At 41.8% G+C, this 16,819-nt stretch overlaps 1 protein-coding gene across 1 annotated transcript; it reads right to left on the minus strand.

Annotated features, from left to right (window-relative positions):
* Positions 1-3,419: 3,419 nt before the first annotated feature.
* Positions 3,420-7,504, minus strand: LOC125530666 (protein SAR DEFICIENT 1-like). Its single transcript, XM_048695063.1, has 7 exons — positions 7,263-7,504; positions 6,575-6,650; positions 5,582-5,634; positions 4,661-5,175; positions 4,328-4,488; positions 4,061-4,249; positions 3,420-3,985 (listed from the first exon to the last, which is right to left on the minus strand). The coding sequence occupies exons 1-7, from the start codon at positions 7,379-7,381 to the stop codon at positions 3,605-3,607; spliced, it is 1,494 nt and encodes a 497-aa protein (XP_048551020.1). The 5' UTR covers positions 7,382-7,504; the 3' UTR covers positions 3,420-3,604.
* Positions 7,505-16,819: the final 9,315 nt, after the last annotated feature.

The raw sequence follows: 16,819 nt of genomic DNA on the forward strand, positions 1-16,819 counted from the left end.
CCGACTCCTCGTCGAAGTCCGCCACCGAGTCAGCAGATTCCCGCTCCTCCAAGTCCACCAACGTGTCAGGCCACTCCTCCTCCTCCAAGTTCGGCAAAGCGTCAGGCCACTCCTCCTCCAAGTCCGACACAACGTCAGACCACTCCTCCTCCAAGTCCGGCACAACTTCAGGCCACTCCTCCTCCAAGTCCGACACAGCTTCAGGAAACTCCTCCTCCAACTCAGCCACGTCAGTCGTCTCCGCCGCCTCAGCAATCACGAAAGAGAGCCGCCGTAGCTATGGTGCGTAGCGGTACAAGTCGAGGTAGTGCGGGAGGTACAGGCGGAGGCAAGCGATTTCAATATGGTCCAAGCCTCGCGCCTCTTCCGCAGAGGCCTTACGACAAGTCTGAGGAGGAAAACGCAGCCATAGTGAAGGCCCATGTGGAAGCCCATTTTGCACTGAAACCACCACCGCCGCCAAGGGAGAAAGTGCCTGAGGAAAAGATTGACCACTTCATTCGTATGGCTAGAGCACCAGCTCCCAAGCCAGTTGACACAGACTATGAGCGCCACCTCAGGAAGTTAAATCGAGCACGTCTACAGAATGAGGCGAGCTCGAGCTCGAGCAAATTAGCTCGCAAAAGGAGCGGTAAAATCGTTCCCCGGTTGGGAGAACAGGCGGCGCAATCAATCCCCCCGCTTGTTGTGCCAACAACACATGAGAGTACGGGCGCTCAATATTATTGTGGGCAAACCGTTAACATTCCTGGGCTGGGCGATGTGGTAATAACCGAGGAGCATATTGAGCAGACTGAAAGGCTCATGATCACTGTTGGACAACTCCTCGATATCGAGCCCATGTCTCCGCTTAGAGAGGAGGAAATAAAATAGAAATATGTCCGGGGCCAACCTTTGGTCGAGCCAGACAAGGTCAAGAAGCTCCCAATGAGAATGTATGAATTGCATCAATGGTACATGAACATTACCAAGATTTCCAATTGAGAGTCCCTCATGGTGAATGTCAAGAAGGATTATTACTTCCATGAGAAAGCTGTGTCCGTTGAGTATTCAGAACTATTTCTGTTATACAATCAAGACGCACTCAACAAATCTATCGTCAGTTGCTATTGTCTATAAGTGATTTCTTTCTGTAATTTAAGTCTCAAGCTAGCTGTAGTGATCATTTTGATTAATCATTACCTGTAATTATCCTCACTATATTCTTTTCAGTGGTATTATGCAGGATGAAGATGTATGAAATGAAAAAAAGGTGCACGCTATGACATTGGGTTCATTGACCCAAATACCATTAATGAATACACATGGAAATTAGATACATATTATCGAGCAAGTGTAGAGGAAAGCATGCTAGAGTTCTTCAAGCGCCTCAAATACAATGAAGATATAATACTTCCTTACAACTTCCTGTGAGTCACACTGTCTTGTACTACAAATTCTGTTTTTGCTTACTAGCTAGCTACATGTTTTTGCTTACATATATATGCCCACTTAATTAAGACATGCAAATGTGTGTGCATGCAGTTTTCACTGGATCTTGTTAATCATTAAAGTTGATGAAGGAACAGTTGAAGTACTGGACTCACTACTTAAGAAACAAAGTGACTACACAATCGTGAAGGGGATAGTAAACAAGTAATTTCAATCATTATTAACTATATCTCGGCCTATTTAATTAGTTCATCATTTCCGGATAACAACTATTTAATAACCCCTTTATTCATTTTCTTTGTCGGCGGGCAGGGCTTGGGCAAAGTTCATCAACGTCACTCCAGGCCAATGGAAATAAAACCTGAAATGGTATCGACCCAAGGTAAGTAATTAAGTAGTACTAGCTAGCTAGCTGCCATCTCTTTAATTATCATGCTTGATTAATTATTATCTGATCAAATTCTATTCTCGTAAAGACCCTGAAGCAGGCGCCGGGGAATAATCTATGTGGGTACTACGTTTGTGAGAACATTCGCATGATGGCGTCCGAAAGGAGCAGATCTCAAAGACAGGACTGGGTACGTTTGTCACAACATTATTCATAATTTTTACACCATTATCGATATCTAGTCACACAACTAATACACATGCATATTGATCTCCTTCTTAACGGCTCAGAGAGGTGCGGGACAAGCTCCAACCAACGGAGCGCATACAAGCAATTCAAGAGGAAATAGCGGGATTTTAGCTCGACCAGGTCATAGATACGAACGGAGAATACTATTACCCGCTACCGCCCCCATGAACCACTTCCAATTGTCATCGTGCTCCGAAGGCACCAATTAGGCTAATGCCACTGGCTCCGAAGGCACCAATTAGGAGAAATTGTATATAGCTAGCTAATTGTATATATATATATATATATATATACATGTGTGTATGTGTGAATTAATGGTGGTTGTGAGACATTCAATGATATATATATGACCGGTTCTACTCGAAATTCTATTTATATATATGCATAACGTGTACAATATGCCGTATCGTAAAATACCAGCAAACGAAAAAGAATTAAATGGAAAACACAAAATTAAATGAAAAAGAAATCATAAACCCAAAATCCCCCAACCTTTTAATACCGGTTGGTGTCACCAGCCGGTACTAAAGGGCTCCCTGCCCCCGGAGCTGGCTCATGCCACGTGGTTGCCCTTTAGCACCGGTTCGTGCGGAACCGATACTAAAGGGGGGGACCTTTAGTCCCCACACTTTAGTGCCGGTTACCGAACCGACACTAAAGTGCCTTACAAACCGGTGCTATAGCCCGGTTCTGCACTAGTGCATGAACGACCCATCTCACCTTATAGTGATCGAGAGTGCCGCCATAAATCGAGTTTATGCCTGGAAACCCACTCGCCGGAGATAACATGTGCACTAGAAGGTCGAGGAACAAGTGTCCAGGTTGAGTTGGCATGAGGGACGGGAAATTCCTCTTGCATCGCTTGCCGCCAATGGGGATCAGTGAGTGCCGCACGCACGGGCGTCGGGATTGGTGAGTGGGTGCCACACCAGCGCTAGTGACAACATCACTGACGCGCCACTGCTAACTTATGCCTGACCAGTACACTTGGCCCCACACACTTATGGCGTGTGAAAATGTAGACACACCACCAGTAACCGCCCACACCACCGCTTTTTGGGAAAAAAAACTTGTGGGCGTGGATTAAAAGGGGAGTGCCACTAATTAAGTTTGCTTGTGAGAATTTATACACTAGCGAGGCAAGGAGTTTGGTTGCTTCATGTGATGATCTACTCTGAATAATTGGCATGGACTTCGTGTCCTAGGCCATAGAGGGATAGGTGCGCCTTCGTGGCCCGCGTCTTTGTGACCTTAAGACTTTGCGCCAACAATTTAACTGCCGAAGTAAATCTTATGTTTCTGATCCATCTTCCTTTAATCATTTACTAATACCTTGCAAATAAAATTCCATACCTTTATTTGGAAAGACTGCATTTAGGGTGTTCTTAGAGAACAACTAAATTTCCAACTAATGATATAATCTCTATTCACCCCCATCTAGATGCAATACTAGATCCTTCAATAATATTTACACATTTCTCGTTCGTAATGGATCACGAGCATACAACATAGTAACCACTAAAATATAGAGGAAAATTAATCAACTTGATCCCAACAACCGAGGTTTGTAGAGTTGTTCCAGGTGAAGCGGTCATCATCAACGGCTAAGCTTGGGATCCAGTAAATAGCATCACTTGTTGGAATAGCCAATGCAGAATCTAAGGAGTTATTGCTATTAGTCACCATCGCAACACTAGAGGTTGCTGTTCTAGAACCCACCCTGTCTAGATACTCGGCATTTTGAGACCCCGAGCTGATCATGCTTTCATTACTCGCCGGTGTGCATGACGAACTAGGCTTTTCCTCAGGGAATGACGTCAAACCTTCATATGCAGCAAGTGTCATCTCATTTGCCACCACTTCCTCCAATTGATCCCATTGCTCATATGCCATGGAGGCCAATTGGTTCACTTGGGCCTGCAGTTAAGAACAAGGCAAAGCTAAGTGATGACCAAGTTCATATTGCCACAAACTACTTTACGGATGATGTACCTTATGTTCCTGGTGTAGTTGTTGCAAAGAGCATGTCTGGTCTCCAATTCTGGCTGCCAAAATCTCTCCTATGGGGCTGAATATAACATCACACCCTTCAGATTTGAAAACATAGCATTTCCCTCCCATACTACACGTTTTTGCATGATTGAGTGTTGTTCTCCATTGCCGATCTGACATGCCAACGAGCTGAAAATTTGGAACAGATTATAAAAAAAACAATACTATGAAATGTAGTATCTGTATAGTTAAAAATATGATGCTTACGTTTTTTAGCTTATCAGGGTCTATCGTGTGAAGTTTCAAGAAGTCCTGGACATTCTTGATCCCCTCGGACTCCAGTCTCTTATCAATTGGCCCATCTTTTCCGATGTTTTTGAGCCTCCATATATTGTCGGTAAGGATTGGAGGGTAATGCTTCTTGTACACTAGTAAACAAGGTAAATGCATTTTAATGTAGTGTTTACTATTACTCCACATATGTACATGCTAGGGAATATGATATGGCGGAACTCACAGAAAGGCTACGTGTAGTCATGAAACTGACGTTCAACATAAACCTAATCTTAAAGATTGGCTAACCAAGAGAATCATACTTACATTCGCCACGATGATCTTTCACTGTGAAGCTTTCACTCAATGCCTCTTGAATCCTTGGCCCATAATAGCTAGTTGCCATGACGCGCACACCAATTCGGAACCTCCTACTCCTTATCCAACTTGAATTGTCAGTGAAAGCCACATCCTCTATAACAGCCACTCCTTGATTGTTCATTGCTACATTGAGTGTACTACCCACAAGCAGTGGTCTCCTACCCTCTCTGGCCTTCATGATTGCAGCGTTGAACTGATCATTTGTCCACACCATGTCGTCTTCACATCTGAAATCGCCATCTAGGACAAGTACCTCTAGCTTCATTGTTGAAGAGCCTTGGTTAGTGTTTGTTTCTGTGATACGATGGTTGGTTCTAGTATCTATAAGCCAGATTTCAATGGCGTTCTTTGCGGCATCAACTAGCTTGTTGTTGGTGAAGATCGGTAGCATGAGCTTCTTTGCAAAGGAAAGCTTCAACCTAGGCGGAACATCGACTTGTTGGATGGGTGAAGGAAGAGACCTGATGAATGATGGTTGATTTTATCATATAGATATTGCAATCCGATACCACTGAAATTTTTTATGGAACTAGTACATGCATATAATTAATCTTGCTGAAAACTTTTTTCATCGTCAAACATTTTTTTCCAATGTGCGAACTCAAAAAGTAATAGAGTGTTGCTTCTTAATATGTGATGTTTCAAAAAAAAAACTCAATGGTGTTAAATTAAGAGAGCTCTATGAATATGTTGCAACCTATTACTATGTAGAATATGGCTGCGTGTATTGACTGTAAAAATAGTGTGAACAAAGGACATACTGTGTCAAGAATGACAGTATATTGTGTAAAAAAAAGACAGTATATGAACTAAGCAACTGAATACTAGTAGCTCACGATGTAATTAAAGACAGTAAATGTATTATACCTGTATGGTAAGTGATCATGCTGATAAAAGATGTTCTGAATTTCCTCCCGTACCTAAATGTTAACATGAAATAGACACTTAAACATTGCAGTCTAAGCTACTGACGACCGATACTACAACTTAAGGAAACGAAATACATCAGAAATTTGCGAATTCATAAGCAGTTGCTCGCATAAATATGATCAATATTTGTGTAAATGGACTGAATATTTTTGTTATCAGTCATGCAAGAGTGTATGCACCCTAGCTCTTTTCATGCTACCGTGCACTACAGCATATTATGAACAAGCTGAGGCTGAACACAATTTTTCTACTTCTTGGCGGACCTTTTTCTATCTTATTCTTCCTACACTTCCTATAGTGGTGTGTACTTCTCGGTGAACTTGTTTGTCATTTTTCTCTGCACTTCTGTGCGTGGTGTGTACACTCTTTCTGAGATCAAAGATCTGTACCCCCCCAATTCCACACTTCCAATACCAGAACGTCCGCAAGTTGCAGTATGTACTTTGCCACTAATATAACAATCTTACTTCTCTACCAAAATTTCGCACGTGCGTGCATGACTTTCTTTTCACTTGAGTCTTGTACAAAATATTCATCTCTTTCGGATATGTTAAGTTACAAATATCATGATCCCAAGATAGTTTGACCATACTGTTATTCCTCCCCTTGTAGTAACAATTCAACTATTAACGGGCATCCAAAAATTTGGTAGTTTGTTGTGATTTGTGTTTGCACCTACACCATGGAATCTAGCTCACTGGAGTAACTAATCTTTATTTTGTCAAAATTTATTGTTACACCTATCCCTTTTAGAAAAGTGATAGGAATTCGCTATTTCGGAAAATTATCATAATATCAAACGGAGCTATAGAAGATTTAATTAATATCTACGCCATATGTAGAAGTTGATTTAGTGCGTTATTTGATTCTTCAAGAAAAAGTAGGCTAAACAAAGTGAGAACTAAATACATATAGGGTTCTGAATCTTACCACCCTACGAATAACTGGTTCCAAACCAAACACAATTTGTTGGATAGTGTCTGCTGTGACGGCTCTTCTGACGACGCTGCAAAGATGGTCCGGAAAAACTAAAGTAAATATGAAGTTCTTATTTTTTGGGGAAAAAGGCATATACAAAGTTAATTAGCTATCTGGAAAAACACACGTGCAAGCCTGGCATATGGATATGTAGAACGTCTGCGCGTAGAGCATATCATTGGCAACTAAGCTATAAAGTTAATTAAGACAGAGATCTTAGATGGGTTACAACTCTTACTACTACAAACTAGCTTGGGTTTGAGTGAATCTAAAATCGGATTTCATCAGTTTTACAAGAGTTGATGCATGAGATAATGATTAATACATGTAGCTATGATATAAGCTCATGTAGTATTTTCATCTCTTGACCGAAAGATTCTGTTATTAATAACAGGTATCGATTCAGCAAATAAAAGGGGAACAATCGGCTGATCAAATCTCTCGTCACCCGCAGAAAAAAAAAGATCAAATTAATCTATCGTTAATATATGCAGTTGGGTCGATCCAAAGGAAGCAAGGAACAAACACATATGTAGTTGCTAGCTAAAAGAAAGAAGTCAAGCCACCAAATATATAGCTAGGTCAAGTAAACTGAAAATCATTTCAAAACACGACGATAGAGTCGAGTGAAGAGACTAACGATCTGAAGGAGACTGGGGTGGCCGGCCGTATCCGCCTCGCGCCGTGCCGTTGCTGATGATCGTCCCCTCCGCTGCCCTGCTCGTCGTCTTCTTCCCCCCGCGGCCTTCGCACAGACATCTTAGTCTAGATCTCTAACGATCAAAAGAGGGAAACCACCAGGAAGAGCCGAAGAGCTAGGAGATGAAGCTGGCTGCTAGCTAGATGCAGGTAGAAAGCAGGGAGAGAGAAGCATGAAGGAGGCGCCAGAGGCATGGGATGCTCGAAAGGAATGCAGCCTGAAGCCGTATATATAGTGCTGGCCAGCCAGGTCCACGTAGAGAAATTGCTGCGAGCTTTTGTCGTCGACATAAAATAAAACAATTGCGGTGCCAGACGACGACAGAATGCGCCTCGCAGGCTCCGGGAAGGTGGCCGGAAGCCATAGCTAAGCTAGTAGCGCATCGCACTGTTCATCATGTGTGAGCAAGCTAGCTCTAGTCTCTAGAGATTAATTTCAGTGTACATACCAGCCTCCCGGCGGCAACAGTGCACGCGGTGCTGTGCGTCGACAAAGGATACGTGCATGCAGCAACGCAAAAAGTCTTGCTTGGGTTGGTGCAGGGGCAACTTCTCGGCCATGACGAAGAAGACTTGCTCTCTAGTCGTCTCGTGACTCGTCGGTCGGTCGTGCATGTACATACGCGTACCAGACCATGACCGGAAAAAGGAGCTAGAAATCAACGCGACCGGGCCGGAATTCGGTCTTTTGTTCGATGGCAGCGTACGTGTGCAGGGAGACTTTCATATTACTGTACTACTAGTATTTCCATGAGCGTTCCTTCGAAGATCCAGAGAAATTAGGGACAGCTATCGGGTACAGCCATCCGTCACCTTGTGCACGCGCGCGTAACCATCGAGCCCAGGAGGCCACACCTTCCAAAAAAGTACCACCAAAGGACACCTTCCAAAAGCCGCCACCTTTTTAGTGCCACTACCACCATGATAGCATCGAAATTACGGCTAGCTTCGTAGATGCATTTAGCCGTTAGTTTAGCTAGCTGGATCGACCGGAAGAAATTTTAGCATTTTGGAAGCTGGTTTAGCTGAACTTCATGTCGTTTTCTATGCACCTTCTTAACTCGTGCGACAGATCGGCTCTAGGTGTCATCCGTCCCATTCCAGTAATTGTTGGGGTCTGCCCTATATCGGTGCAGGTAGGCCCAGCGCAACGGTGTCTTCGGTGGCGCCGAACCGGAGTCTTAATTAGCAAATGCCAGATGTGTGGGTTTCACCCTAGTCCATCGTTTCGGTATCGGGTGCCCGACACCGGCCTTCCTTGTTGTTGGAGGCAGGCATTCTACACGAATATGGTTTTGCTCTGGGGAGATATCCATGCTAGAGTCGTATGCCCGGGTGACTATCTCTGCGTGCGTCGTACACCATGAATGGGGATGGAATTTTTAATATCATCGTGTCAGGAACAAGTAGGTGCATTAATACAAAATCCAATTTCTCTCACGGGAACTACATGAACATGATGTTGTTAAAGAACAAGGGATTACCACTTTTTTGCGAATAATAAGGGATTACCACTTGACACACTCGGAAACGGAGTTGATGCATCGCATCGGTGTAGCTGTAGTCGAACAACATTGTCCTCCTCGATCGAGATCCCTCCTTTGGTTCCTCAGAGTGGTGCATGTGTAGACCTATCCACACGTATATGGTGATGCATCCGGCGACAAATTGCTAGATCTGGGCGCATGACTCGGACGTGGAGTTGATGATGGCTAGGGTTTCTGAAACCCTTTATCAGGTGTGCAACCAATCAAGCAGTAAAAGACCTTTCATCTCACTAGTAGAAAAAGGACCATTTGTCCCGCTTCTAGAGGACCTTTAGTCCCGATTCTAGAACCGAGACTAAAGGGCCGTTACTAAAGCCTCCCCCTTTAGTCCCGGTTCTTACACGAACCGGGACTAAAGGCCGTCCACGTGGCCGCTGTCTGGAGCTCCATCTTTTTCGTATTTTTTTTAAAAAAAATGATTTTCAATTTCTGAATTATTTTCTAATTTAATCTCTAATCTCTAATTTCCCCTCATCATTCCAAATCATCTAACTTTCCGGCCGGTCTCCCATCCTCTCACTACTCCAGCCTGAGCACGCTTAACTTCCGGATTCTATTCCCCCTCGTTACAAGTCTGCACTTGTTGTTTTCCTGACAATAGTAAGATGTCAATCCTATTAACCCTCAGGAGTTTAGCTTGAGCATGAAGTCACAGGTTTCACTGTTTGAGTTTGAAACTATTATTCTAAAAAAAATTATTTAGTAACACTAATATTTCTTAAATAAGTAGTTTGACCAGATTTGACCAAAATTCAAAAAATTGAAATAATTATTTAGTAACACTTATATTCTTGAATAATTATGTAGTAACACTAATATTTCTTGAATAAGTAGTTTGACCATAGTTTGACCACAGTTTGACCATAGTTTGACCAGGTTTGACCAAAATTCAAAAAAACTATAATAATTATTTAGTGACACTAATATTCTTGAATAATTATTTAGTAACACTAATACTTCTTGAATAAGTAGTTTGACCTGATTTAACCAAAATTAAAAAAAATTGAAATTCGAGCATAACTTTTTTTCCTTTTAGAATCTGAGGATTCTAAAAATTTGCAAGCAGGCCGTAGGCAGTCAAAATCGGATGCGGATTTTCGTGCTGAACATTTTGATATATTATACGGGTTTTTTCGACATCGTATGCAAAAGTTATAGCCGTTTTACTTTTTCATGACACTTTTTTGCAAAACATGTCTAAATTTAAGTTTTTTAATTTTCCTAACTAGTAGATGTAGTAATATAACTACATCTCGAAGAATTTTATTTTTTGAAGTTTTTATCATTTTTTTTGCTTTTTACAAAACTGAAAAGGCGATCCACGAGAGGGGGGAGGGAGAGTTTGAAAATGGGACCTTTAGTCCCGGTTTGAGACACGAACCGGGACTAAAGGGCATTGCACCCTTTAGTCCTGGTTCGTGTCTCAAAGCGGGACATGAACCGGGACTAAAGGGCATTGCACCCTTTAGTCCCGGTTCGTGTCTAAAAGCGGGACTAAAGGTCTAATCTTTAGTCTCGGTTTGAGATACGAACCGAGACTAAAGGGCATCGCACCATTTAGTCCCGGTTCGTGTCTCAAACCAGGACTAAAGGGCTCATTTGAACCGGGACTAATGCCTTTAGCCGCACGAACCGGGACCAATGCTCACATTAGTCCCGGTTCATGACTGAACCGGGACTAATGGGCTTATCTGGCCCGAACGAAAGCCCTGTTTTCTACTAGTGTCTATCTGCACCCCTCCACTTATGTAGGCGTTAACTGGGCTTGATACTTGATGCCCTACCAAACTCTAATTCTCATATCCACTCTGATCTAATCTGAACCGGTCCTGTCTCATAAGTGTGTGATATGGGTTGATGATCACTTACAGGGTCATACCTATGTTATTCTACAAGGGTACACCAGACACCTCCCTACAAATGTATTTCTTCAATCAGTGGTACAACCAGTTGTTAGTGCTATGACACCCCATAAACAATAGTTATAGAAACTATGGCAAGTAAATGGACACTTGGGTAATTTTGTAGGTCCTACATTGATGACTTAAACATGTCATGTTAGCCCGAGTAACTCTTAGTCTCTTATTCGACTTTCGAATTTCTAGACATACTTGATTAACTCTTACTTGACTCCTGACTTACTCTAACCCAGACTATAGTTGGTAGCAACTCCTAGCAGAATGTGCAAACTTCCAAGTGCTCACAAAGTCACACTGATGAACCTCACAATGTGTCATATGTATCATCCCCTTTGCATTACGATATAGTATGTTGCTGAACTCAAGGCGAGTAATTCTAATTCTTGTTGGGTGGAATTTCCAGCAATAGCCCATTTTCAATCCCTGAAAGGATAAATGGGGGATCCTTCCCTATATATGGGACCCAAGAAATGCCACAATGACCCTCATTTTTAAAAAAAATGACATATGGGACCCGCTCATTAGTGGATCATTCTTTTTCCATTTTTCTCCCATCTCTCTTGATCATCTAGTGTTGAAGCTCGGGGATGGTGGATCGGCATAAAACAGAGCTTGGAGGCGGTGTCGGAGCTTGAGAGGGGCCACACCACGACAATCGTGTTTGGGAGGGGGTGGGCTTGTCGTGGTGGCATGAAGATGTAGGAGCATAGGTCGTTGTAGTGGCGCAGCATAAGGAAGTAGTCGCACAACGCTCCGAAATTGTTTGAAACGTCAAACGGAAAATGGGGGTCGTGGGGAGGGGGCAGCCAGGGCCTGAGTATGGGCTTTACTAGAGAAGCTCTTGTCAAGCTAACAACACTAGAGTCCTTTTAGTTGGTCCTGAAAAATATTATACATGCAACCATCCATGAATAATGTATCATTGTATCCTATGGTAATAATTTTGCTCATATTAATGTACTTTTTAGTCAATATTGTGCACTATGTAAAATGGTTACATGATCTTTGGACGGTGAGAAGTGAGGAAGAAATGGGGGTCTATGCTGTAAAATTTCATCATGAATCTCCAACAAATAGATGTTCTGGATAGACTGGGGACCCCAACATTTGGAGGGGAATGCGATTTTGCAAGATTTTATTCTGGTACGCGAAACAAAGGTTGTACTTTGTTGCTATGTTAACATCGAAACTAATGTTTTGTAGTTACATGTTGTGCTAATGATTACCTAGCTTGCTGGATGAACGACTGAAAGCAGCTTACTCACCATTTAGCAAGCTGTATTCTTCGGTGCTTTCCAAAAGCTTAATTTTCTCATATGCGCCAAAGAGACTAATATATCATCCGGCAGTCTAGCTGCCCACACCGCATTCGCTCTGCTGAAGAAAAAAAATATCTCCTCTTCTGTAAAAGGGACAACTCACCCTCGTTTTTCTTCAAGATAGAATAGACCAAGACGACTCGGCGTTGAAATTAAGGGTCCAGGACAGTAATGTCATTGGAAGTACATAGAGTAGTCGTCCATGCAGATGTTAATTACTATATTACTAGCACATTCTATTCTTGTTTCTCTTGTCCTAGTTATCATCCTTGAATGATTAACACTAACCAATCCGACCGGGTTTCACAGGTCGTGTGGTGCTGAGTACTCCATCCGTTTTATATTACAGTTTTGCTAAAGCACATCTAGATGTGCCATAAGTATTGCACATCTAAGTCCTATGTCATTGATCTTATGTTGAGATTCGTGTGGATATTTTTTTCTTTTTTCTTTTCCTCTTTATGCATGATTCACTCACTTAGATGTAATTTGGGTCTAATTCTGACTACTGATTTGATGAACGGGAAAAAAATATATGTCACAAATATTACCAGTGGATAAGTATTTGAAATCAGTTTTTTTTTCATGTCGTATTTCAAAATAAGCTTTCAATGATAAAGTTCTATGGCATATAAACAATCAATCAACTTAATAAAGTACTATTCCTAGATAAAAGGAAAAGTTAGTAACTTAATATAGTAGTAATATTTTGCTAGCTGGCTTCCTGCCATTTCATCAGCTGAAAACAACTCGCTAACCTGAAAACATTGTGCCACCCTTTGGTGATACTATAACACTACGGTACTGTCCATAGCTCATTCTCCCTTTCTTGGAGATAAAATAAAGGATCGATCACGAGGCGTTGAAGTTGAGCATGCGAGACAGTAACACATCAGTGAAAGGACATAGAGTAGTCGTCCTTTCAAGTGTTGCCCGCCTGGCTGCCTGCCTATTTCTATATTTTTCCATCTCCTAGTAGTTATCCCTGAAGAATAATACTTTCTCTGTAAACTAATACAAGACGTTTTTGATCACTAAAGTATATATGATGATTGTCCCATATGCCCATACTTGATCAATCATTTGGATCTTATAGTAAGACACTAACAGTCTAACCTGTCCAGGAAACAATGACATACGCCCACGCTCCCAGCATATAAGCATCCGCTGTTTTTGGAATACATGCAAAGTACTACTCTCCCTCCGTCCCATAATTTTAAAGCGTTTTTGACATGCTCTTATATAATGGGACGGAGTGAGTAGATGGACCTGGGTTGGGATGTACCAATTTTCTCAAGTCTCAACAGTTTTGAACAACCATGCAAAAAAGAAAAACAGTTTTGAACAATCTGAAGAAAAGAATTTGCCACATATGTCTTCAGTTGAAACTTAAACCGTAACATCATTTTGTCATTTTTATGCAGGTCAGAACTGGTCATATTATTTAACAAATCTTAACATAAGTAAGCTTCAACACAATATATATGTACATGATTTTTAAATAATTTTATAACTTACAAATATGTTTTTTTGCTAAGATTTAGGAAATGGGTTTCGGTGTTCCTAGTTTCCAAACATTCGCACTAATATTAGATGAGTTGTATAAAGTTAGGTCCGGTTAAACTGAGAAGAGAGTACATAGATCTTATGAAAAAAATGTCATTTGTGTCATCTCTACTCTTATAAAAAATAGAGTTGGTGATGATGGTGTGCCCGCCATCCTACAATATAGGCCTATGGTTTATATTTGACGGATAGGAAAGAAACTATGACAATTTTATAAAAAGATACCCACATCCCTCTTCACATTTGCAAATAAGGTCTTCCCTTGTTCATCATTTTCTCCCACAAGATAATCTACTCATATAAATGCGTCTTGATGTTCCGTGCAATGCACGAGCATCTTGCTAGTTATTACAGAAATGTTACATTGGATTTTTTTTCTTTTCAACATAATTTTATTTATCTAGTAAAAATAAATTAGTGCCATATGACTCATATGGTTTAGACACTGGGCGAAGCAATGGTTTATCCAAACTACAGAAATAATAATAATCTGTTTTTAATACGTGTGTGAGAAACCGTGAAAAGAAAAGATCCAGAAGACTTGAAGTTTGGACTTCAACATTCCGAATTTTCCAAGTTGCACATATGAATTTGTCGCCAACAATTTATACACAAATAAGGTGATAGACTAGCAGCAACTGAATTGTACATATAAAATTGTGTTTTTTGCCAACAATTTTCCAAGTTGTACATATAAATTCGTGTTCTTTGCTAGGAATTTTAATTTCTAAAGCCTGTGAATGCGTCTCCCGAAAATAGGTAGTGTGCACACACGTTTGCACTTCCCACCAGGATGTATACATTTTCGTGTAAGTAAATCAAAGGGTCCGCTGAAAGTTTTAAAAAATAAAATCAATTAGGGCCTCTCATATTCGCATGACTCTAAACATGTAGGAATAGATAAATGCATGATTTGAATATTATGCCCATTCAAATCCTACGGGATTTTGGTTTAATTGTGCCACACAGAAATGTGAAAAGGTTATTTCGCAAAGAAAAGGTTTGAATGGATGCTAAATATCCTATGAAATGTAGTGCAAATATTTCCGCAAAAAAAAAAGAAAAGAAAAAAAGTCGTATAGAATTCAGTCTAAGGAATTCAACAACCGATGTAGAAAAGATTCTTAAGAGTTCCAATTCTTCAAAATTTCTGTGAAAATCATCTGAATCAAACAGACCCTTAGAGCATCTCTAGCAGACCCCGCATCCAGCCGGCCCGCAAAACGCGTTTGCAGTTCACGGAAAAACGGCTTTGCGGGCCGGCGCGGACGGCCACAAAGGCAGACCCCCCAAACAAACCTGTATAAAAGGATATTCGTGGAATATAATTTTTTAAGGTCGTCTTTGCGGGGTCTGCTCTTGTGCCGCTGCATCCCGCATCCCGCCGGTCCGCAAATATCAATACCACGACACAAAAATAAAACGAACATCCACACTATAAAATAATTATTCAAATCATGGAAGCAAACAAAATAATTATTCAATACCAACACAATACAACAATCGTCCACATTATAAATAATTATTCAAATCTCCGAAGCAAACTAAATAATGTAATACAAAACTTGTCCCGAATACAAATACAAATGAATAGAAAAATGAGTTTGTTACTGTCCAGCCCTTTGCCAACGGTGCTCAATGAGATCCTCCTGAAGCTGAAAGTGGGTGTTTGCATTTTCAATCTCCTTGTAGGTATGAAGAAAAGCTCTAATACGGTTAGGGTCTCTAGCTGGTTTGACACGGCTACCCACATTGTTGTAGAAGAACTCCAAGTTCATTCCTCTCTCATCTTCGAGAATCATATTGCGAAGGATAACACAACATGTCATGATATTTTTTAAGGTCCTCTTGCACCAAAAACGAGCAGGACACGAACAATGGCAAATCTAGATTGCAAAACCCCGAATGCTCTTTTAATGTCTTTTCGGGCTGCCTCTTGCACCCTTGCGAATTCACAATATTTTCTAGTTTTGGGATCTTTGATGCTCTTGACAAATGTGCACCAAGGGGGGTATATACCATCTGCAAGATAGTACCCTTTTGTGTATTCATGCCCATTGATAGTGTAGTTGCAAGCAGGAGAATCACCACTAGCAAGCCTAGCAAACAAATGAGATCGTTGCAACACATTGATATCATTGAGAGTGCCCGGCATACCAAAGAAGCGATGCGAAATCCATAAATCCTCAGATGCTACGGCCTATAGCACAATTGTTGCATCACGAGACTTGCCACAATACATTCCCTGCCATGCCTTCGGGCAATTTTTCCAAGTCCAATGCATATAATCAATGCTACCTAGCATGGCAGGCCAACCTCTCCTCTCATTAGATGCCATCAATTTCTTTGTGTCATCCTCGTTGGGTGCCCAGAGATATTCAAGATCAAAGACACGGATGATCACTTTGACAAATCTACGCACTGACTCAATTGTGATATCTTCACCAATGTGAAGGTACTCATCAGCATAGTCAGCCGAAACGCCATAGGCAATCACCCGCATAGCTGCGGAGATTTTTTGATATGCACTAAATCCCTTTAAGCCCGCAACATTTCTTCTTCGAGTAAAATACCGACAATTTGCCTCGCAAGCTTGAACAATTTTCACAAAGAGGGATCAGCGCATTCGATACCTTCTCCGGAAGAGGTGCGGTGGATATGTTGGATTCTCTGCGAAGTAGTCTTGCATCAACATCTTGTTCCCGAGATGTCGATTCCGAGGAATGCAAAGATGCCCGATGGTCGATCCTCGCCGCCTCTTCCGGTTCTCATCTTTGTGCTCCTTCACGGCAAGTGCCATCACTAATGTCCGCTGCCGAAAGGTTGCAAGCATCGTCTCAACATCCGAGCGTCCAAATCGGACGAATAGGAGAGCAAGAACTTCTCGCACGGGCTCAATTCCATCTACATGAACAAGAATCACACGCCGCGTCAATCAACTATGCAAACCGCTCGGTACAAAGCACAAACAAACACTAACCGGCGGCTCGTGGGGCGGGTGATCCAGGGCGACGACGAGGGACGGGCTCGACGGCGGGTGATCCCGGGCGGCGACAAGGCTGGGCTCGAGAGCGGTCAATCCCCTGCAGCGACAACGACGAGGGGCGGCTCTTCTCGCTGGATCCGAGGGCGGGGCGGTGTAGCCTA

Source organism: Triticum urartu, unplaced genomic scaffold (genome assembly GCF_003073215.2).
Source record: "Triticum urartu cultivar G1812 unplaced genomic scaffold, Tu2.1 TuUngrouped_contig_6475, whole genome shotgun sequence".
NCBI lineage: Eukaryota > Viridiplantae > Streptophyta > Magnoliopsida > Poales > Poaceae > Triticum > Triticum urartu.

Bases quoted from the DNA above. Each gene is read 5' to 3' on its own strand.
- LOC125530666 (XM_048695063.1), bottom strand. From the start codon at position 7,381: ATGTCTGTGCGAAGGCCGCGGGGGGAAGAAGACGACGAGCAGGGCAGC. The intron at 4,250-4,327 runs GTAAGCATCATA...CCAAATTTTCAG, and splicing joins ACCCTGATAAGCTAAAAAAC to CTCGTTGGCATGTCAGATCG. The intron at 3,986-4,060 runs GTACATCATCCG...TCTTAACTGCAG, and splicing joins AACTACACCAGGAACATAAG to GCCCAAGTGAACCAATTGGC.